The 7,564-nt window shown below is 43.7% G+C and overlaps 1 protein-coding gene across 1 annotated transcript in view; it reads right to left on the minus strand.

Annotated features, from left to right (window-relative positions):
* LOC109913741 (interleukin-1 receptor accessory protein) overlaps positions 1–5,445 on the minus strand; it is a 38,651-nt gene extending 33,206 nt beyond the window's left edge. The window contains exons 1-2 of the mRNA XM_048604535.1: positions 4,444–5,445; positions 313–433 (exon numbers count right to left, since the gene is read on the minus strand). Coding sequence (XP_048460492.1) covers positions 313–329 — 17 coding nt within the window. The 5' untranslated portion in view covers positions 330–433; positions 4,444–5,445. The remainder of the gene's footprint in view (positions 1–312; positions 434–4,443) is intronic.
* Between the last annotated feature and the right edge of the window lie 2,119 nt (positions 5,446–7,564).

Consider the following 7,564-nt stretch of genomic DNA (forward strand, 5'->3'; position numbering starts at 1 on the left):
CTCCCCAACAGATGCTGCCAGAGTTATCAAGATGTTGCCTGGGCTACAGTGTTTCAATTAGAAGAGAGATTGGACAGACGGGGGTTGCTTTCCTGAAAGCAGAGGAGATTGAGAGGGGACATGATTGAGAGGTATAATGTTACGATGGCATACGTTTGACAGGAAGAACCTTTAGTAGTAATTTTAGAGGAAGAAACCAGATGGTTGGCTCATTGACCAGTGAGCATAGATTTAAGGTAAGGGACAGAAGTGTTAGAAGACATGCGAGGAAAAACCTTTTCACTCAGAGGGTGGTGGGACTCTGTAACTCACCTGTCTGGAAGAGACATTAACCCTCACAGCATCGAAGAAGTATTTAGATGTGCCTCATATCATCTGTCTGCGTGGTGTTGATTAAGTGATGTTAATCTGCTGCCCTCCACTTTTTGAACGTCTGCAGAATATTTAATATGCAGGAGTTCAGTCCAATATCTTCAAGGAAGAGTGGATATCCAACAGTTCTGGACTCCCTCAGCACTGCTCTACAAGTGTCAAGGTAAATCATTGTGCACAAGTCTCTGCAGTGGGACTTGAGCCCAGAGGCTCTGACTCAGGGGTGAGAGAGTGTTAGTCATGGTTTAAAATTAAGGGTCAAAAAAAAAAAGGCAAGCTCAAGACTGCACAGAAGTTTTGACGGTGCTGAATAAAGGACAGTTAATTCAACAGAGTTTTACTCACATTTTCCCTGATGGTCAGATATCAATCACATTCAATTTGGTCATTTTCATCTTCAGTTGCACAGAAAATATACAAAAATGAGGAGCAGGCCATTTGGCTCCTTGACCTGTTACTCTATTCAGTAAGATCACAGCTGATCAGATTGTGGCCTCAACTCTTCATCACTGTCTAACTACAATTAAATAAACTAAATCTTATTTTCACAAAAGTGCCATTGATGGATTGAGGTGCCAGAGGGTTCAATAAAATCTTGAGTTAGCCCTGAGTTGTACTAGCAGTGAATTATTCTGGGGGCTGCTGACACAGGAGCTGTGACAAATCCTCAATCATCAACTGTGTAACCAATGTCTTCCAGAGTGACTGAAGAGTGCATTACAAACATGTCCTGAGGAAACTTTCACTGACAATTTAAGACATTAATTCTTTATTCACGAGAAACTCACTTCAATTGAATTTGTGGAGAGACAGAGGTTGGAGAAGCTGTGGGTGTCCTCATTGGAGCAGGAAAGATTGAGAGTTGCTTCGAAAGAGAACTGGATGATCATGAAGGATTTTGATAGTTTCTCCTTATTTACTCTGTTTGCCATTGCTACAAGTGCTAGGGTGGCATAGTGAGCTCAGTGCTGAGCACTGCTGCCTTACAGCGCCAGGGACCTGGCTTTGAGTCCAGCCTTGGATGACTATCTGTATGGGGCTTGCATTTTCTCCCTGTGTCTGCATGGGTTTCCTGCGGGTGCTCCAGTTCCCTCCCACAAACCAAAGATGTGCAGGCTAGATGGATTAACCATGGGAAATGCAGGGTTACGGGGATAGGATAGGGGAGGGGGTGGGTCACTCTTCAGAAGGGTCAGTGTGGAATTGATGGGCTGAATGGCCTGCTTCCACACTCTGGGGATTCTATAATTGTACAAGCGTCTGTAGCCAGAAGAGACGGATTTAAGACCCTAGCGCCCAAGGCCTCTCATTCAACTCTAGACACATTATCTCATGAACTTTCACCCAATCCCAGTTTGTGGGACCTCTTTCACCAACACCATTAAGGATTTCTTCCTCCCTAGTCTCAGTCAATCATTGTGCCCTTTCCCACACACAGATATCTCACCCTACCCCAATCCCAATCCCAGCCAAACAAGACCTGTCCCCTCAGAGTTCCAACCTCCACAAAATAACATCAAACACCTTCAAGTCAAGTAGAAAAAGTTGAATAGACAACATGAAAGTCATTTTCAGCTTTTTAAAAAAAAACTGTTAATGGGATTTGAATGTCATTGGCTGGACCAGGATTTACTGCATATGAACTAATTGCACATGAAATTAAAGGATTTGCTATGTCATTTCAGAGGACAGTTAAGGGTCAACCACATTGCCATGGGTCTGGAGTCACACATAGGCCAGACGGAAGGCCATCAGTGACCAAAATGGGTTTTTACAACATTCAGCAGGGGTTGTAGTTGCCATTAGGCTAGCTTTTAATTCCAGATTGTTTGTTATTATTGAATTCAAGTTCTACCATCTTCAATGGTGGGAATCAAACCCACGATTCCAACACATCAGCCTGGTCCCTGAGGATTAATAATCCAGAGTCATTACCACTATGCCACCACCTCCTTTCTTCAGCAGAAGTCCTTATGCAAAAAATCTCAAGATGCTTCACAAGAAGGTGACTAATCAAAATTTGATACTGAGCCAAAAGGAGATGACCAAAAGCATGAATGAAGTAGATTTTAAAAGTGGATCTTCAATAGGAGAGAGAGGTAGAGAATTGGACCGGTTTAAAACCTTAAGATTTAGGAGCAGAAGTAGGCCATTTGATCCATTGAGACTGTTTCACCATTCATGGAGATCATTGCTGATCTGATAATCCTCAATTCCACTCTCGTCTTATCCTCACAGCCCTTGATTACATTACTGATTAAAAATGTCTATAGCATACTTGAACTTACTTAACAACCCAGCCTCCTCAACTACCTGTGGTAGAAGAAAATTCCACAGGTTGACTACACAGAGAAAGAAATCCTATCACTGTCTTAAATAGCGAGACCCCTTACTTAGAGATTATGCCTTCTGGTCCTAGGGAAAACAATCTTTCCGCATCTACCTTGTCAAGTCCCCCAAGAATCTTACATGTTTTGATAAGGTTGCCTCTCATCGTCTGAACTCTAATGAATGCAGGCCTATCTACTCAACTTCTCCTGAAAAGACAGTCCCCCCTATACTAAGAATCAACCTAGTGAACCTTCTCTGGTCTGCCTCCAATACCAATTTTTTTTTTTTTTAAAGAAGGAGCCCAAAACTGTTCACTGTGTTCCAGTGGTGGTCTGACAAGTGACTAGTATAGTTTTAGCAAGACCTCCCTATTTTTATAATCCATTTCCTTTGAAAAAGGATGGGATATTTTCTAGCTTTGGGCCTTGGGAACAGAGGAGATGACAGATGACTAGGTGATGGCCTAGTGGTATATCGCTGGACTGTTAATCCAGACACACAGATAATGTTCTGGGGACCTGGGTTCAAATCCCACCACTGCAGATGGTGCAATTTGAATTCAATAAATATCTGGAATTAACAGTCTAATGATGAGCGTGAATCCATTGTGGATTGTTGAAAAACCCATCTGGCTCCCTAATGCCCTTTAGGGAAGGAAACTACCATCCTTACCTAGTCTGGCCTACATGTGACTCCAGACCCACAGCAATGTAGTTGACTCTGAACTGCCCTCTGGGCAATTAGGGATGGACAATAAATGTTGCTTAGCCAGTGACACCCTAATCCCATGAATGAATAAAGAATAAAAAGGACATTACCAAACAAAAGAGGAGCTGTACAAACCCAGACTAGGAGGCATGCAAAGATCTCAATAGGATATCTTACAGAGCAGGTAGAGGTTACTGAGATAGGGAAGAGTAAAGCCATGGAGAGATTTGAAATTGAGGATGAAGATTTTGAAAAAAAAGCACCAAAAAGAAATTGCCAAGATAGGAGACAAAGCTGGTCAACAGGAATAAGGGTGATAGGTGAATTGGATTTTGTGCGAGTGAGGATATAGACAGAGTTTTAAATGAACTGATAACTTACAGATTGCAGAAAAAAAAACAAACATTCGATCACTGACACTGGCTCCCATTTAAGCAGCATCTTAGATTGATATTTTAAAAAATTCACCACTGAGATGTGGGCATACCTATCTGTCTTAAAGACACTCAATGACTTGGAATCAACAGCCTTCTGTGGCAATGAGGTCCACAGAATCCTCTGGTTTAACTGTACAGGATGCAACATGTTAACTTCCAGCCAGCAGGATGAAAGTTGGGAAGCAATGTAGTGGAGGATTGAGGGAGGTTCGTGATTCCTGATGATGCTACAACCTGTTTTTAATACATTAGTATGCTGTGCATAGAGCAGTAGCTGCAAGGCAGGTTAGTGGGGTATTCAGAGGGAGAGATCTGGACGGTAGAGGGGAGGTCAGTCTCAATGTGAGCAGGACAAGCGCAAAAAAAAGGAAATCAAAGCGGGTCTCGAAGGCTGGTCACAGATAATAAATGGAGATTTGAGGATGAAGAGTGATGGGGTGAAAGTGCCAGGGGAAGATCTGGTGATGTGTGTCGAGGTGGGAAAGAGCTTGATGGTGACTGGGGTGTTTTAGGTCTGGACTGACAGACAGTTGGTTTAGGATGATAATGGATAGTTTGCGATTTGAGGTGTGACAGTAAGACCAGAGTTACATACCTGACCTCAGTATGAAGTTGTATTCCAGGTTCTGCGCCAGAACACTCTCTTTCCAGCCTAACTCCTCAGTCAGTCCATGGCTTCCTCCAGTCCAGGCTTCTGCTCTCCCAGACCCGGACTGGGAAGCAGGGGCAATCTCCTCTTCCCCCTTGACTCCCCAACGTTTATCTGCCTTCTTTACATCCAAATGTCTTTCATTCCTCCCACTATCACTTCTTCCTCCTGTTTATTTCTATGAGTCTCTGTTTGCTTCTCAGTCTCTGGTTGTCCCACTCTGTGTCTATATCTTGCTTTGACCGCCTGTATCAGACACTCTCACTCTCTCCCCCTCCCCCACGTTAACACCCGCCCCCCCTCTCTGTTTGCCTGTCTGTCTTTGTGTCTATTACTCTCACACACTATCTTTCTCTCTGTATGTAACTTGGTCAAAGAGGGGGTGACAGTCACTCTTTCTGGCACTGTGTCTCTCTGCTTCTCCTTGGTTTGTCTGTCTGTTTGTATCTGTCTCTCTGCGTGAGTGCGTGTCTGTCACTTTTACTGTCTCTCTATGATTGTCCTTGCGTGCCACTTTCTCTCTCTCACACACACACACAGACTGGCTCTTTCTCTCTCTGCCCCTTCCTGCCTGCCGCTTTCTCACAAAGTCTCTCTCTCTCTGTTCACCACTTTCTCTCTCGCTCTGTGTCTGTTACTGTCCCCCTCGCACAATGTCTATCCTGTCACGCTCACCTTCTCTGCGTGACTCACTGTCCCTCAGGATGTGTCTGCCTCAGATCCACACTCTATCTAAGTGCCCCGTACGCGGAAATTGACCAACTTCCCCCCGCTCTTGCCTGAAACTGACCCGGGTGAAGCCGGAACACTAGAAATGGACAGACTGCCTGGCTACATATCGAAAGCCTGCGATCCCAGTAATTTCCTCTCGGAGGCACGCTCAGATCCGCTAGTACCCACGCCTATTTAAAGGAACCATGTCTTCCGGAGAGAACAATTTGACTTTTTTTTTTGCTCGGCTCTGTTAAAAATAGGTAACAAATCTGATATTCATTTGACAGTATTGTGTCTTTCTGTTTCCTCAGTCTCTCTCTCGCTCGCTCTCCCCTCTCAGTGTCTCAATTTGTTTATGTCTCTCGCTCTCAATTTGCTTTAAAAGACCTAATTTTCTAATTATCCTGCTCACAGATGTTATCACGCACCCCTGGAGCAGGTAAGATTTGAACTCGGCCTTCCTGCTCAGGGGTAGAGACGCTACAACTGCACCGCAAGAGTGTCCCTAAAAGCGGAAAGGAACCGCTTTCCTCACTTAAAATTGGGGTTGAATTAGGGATGATTAGATCATCAGTCTAACGTTGTCCCAAGGTGAGCTTTCTCAGTCCTCCTAACAGTCTCTCTGTTCCCTCAATAGGTCCCTTTCTCTGTCTGCCTCCTCTCTCACACACACACACTGCCTGTCCCTATCTGTCTGTTACCCTCATAGTTTCTGTCTCTCCCGCCTATCAGTCTGCCTCTGTCTTTCCTTCAGTCTCTCCCTCACTACCTCATTAATTTAAATTTGTCTTCCCTCTCTCCCTCAGTCTCTCTCTTTCCGCTGTCTCTTTCACACTCTCTCTATCCCTCAGTTCCTTGGTCAGGCCCTCTTTGTCCTTTGTCTCCCTCATTTCCTCAGTCTGTCTCCCTCTTTCTCCCTCTCTCTCCTTCAATTCCTTAGTCTGTCTCTCTCTTTGCCTTCTCTGTCTCTCTCTTCCTTAGTTTTCAGTCTCTCTCAGCCCCCTCTGTCTGTCTGTCTCTCTCTCTCTCCCTTAGTTTCTTAGCCTGGCTTTCTCTTCACTCTCTCTCTCCCTCAGTTCCTCAGTCTATCTCTTCACTCTCTGTCTCTCTCTTTCTCTCCTTCAGTTCCTCAATCTGTCTCACTCTTCACTCTTTGTCTGTCTGTCTCTCTCTCTGTCTTCCCCTTCCCCCTTACCTTCTCTGTTTGTTTCAATCTTTCACGCTCTTGGTGACCGGAAGCTGTTCAGCCCATCATGTCCATGCTGCCTCTCTAAAAGTCTCAATCCAATTAGATTGAATATTCATCACATAAACAGTCCACTCCAGTGTTTATGTCCCACAGGAGCCTCCTCATTCTATCAAATTCTAGCAACAATTTCTGGAGAGCATCTCTGAAGAAGGGTCTAGGCCCGAAACGTCAGTCTTCCTGCTCCTCTGATGCTGCTTGGCCTGCTGTGTTCATCCAGCTCTATACCTTGTTATGTCTAGCAACAATTGATTTCCTTTTCTCGCAAATGCTATTCAATTACCTTTGAACGTATCTCTTTTAGTCATTTCACCACTCCCTGTGGCAGAGTTCCGCATTCTCATTACTCTCTAGGTTAAGATGTTGTACCCCTCAATTCAGGCCTGATGGTAGGGCAATGGTAGTGTTAATGTGTGAGTAATTCTGTAGCCCAGACTAATGCTCTGGGATGTTGGTTCAAATCCTACAGTAGCAGAATTTGAAACTTAAATTCACTGAAACAAGTGTGGTGTATGAAGCTTGTATCATAAGTGGTGATCATGAAACTGTTTGTCATAAAACTTCAACTGATGCACTAATATTAAAACTATGGCATCTTTTATTTTAATTTATTTTTGTTTGTGGATTGAATTAGGAAAAGGACTGTTTTACAACAAAGGACTGAGGAAGGAATTGCTGCGCTATTAAAAAGCTAGTTACTGGATGTTGTGTTTACACTGTTGCTTTGCAACTAGTGGGAGAGGGAGTAAAACAGATGGCACAGCACCAGGGTATCTGTACAAAGTGAGATTTGGCTGACAACAGGTTGCTGATTGGTTTATAGAAGGGCTGGGAAACCTGCAGCTTTTGGGGTACTAGTTGCGGCTTCTGCCCATTTGTCCGCAAATACTAAATCCACCTTTTTAAAATCTGTGTATAATTTTTAAATTTTTTACTGTCAAAAACTAAAAGAACATTAAAAGGAAGAGAACAGAGTATTTAATGAAGAATGGGAATTGCAGTATTACATAGTTGCTGTGAAAGATAAAATGATGTGTTTGCTCTGCGACACCATAATTGCAACAGTGAAGGAATACAATGCACATCAGCATTATACAACATATAAGG

The sequence above is a fragment of the Rhincodon typus genome, chromosome 13 (genome assembly GCF_021869965.1).
Source record: "Rhincodon typus isolate 14 chromosome 13, sRhiTyp1.1, whole genome shotgun sequence".
In the NCBI taxonomy this organism is placed as follows: domain Eukaryota; kingdom Metazoa; phylum Chordata; class Chondrichthyes; order Orectolobiformes; family Rhincodontidae; genus Rhincodon; species Rhincodon typus.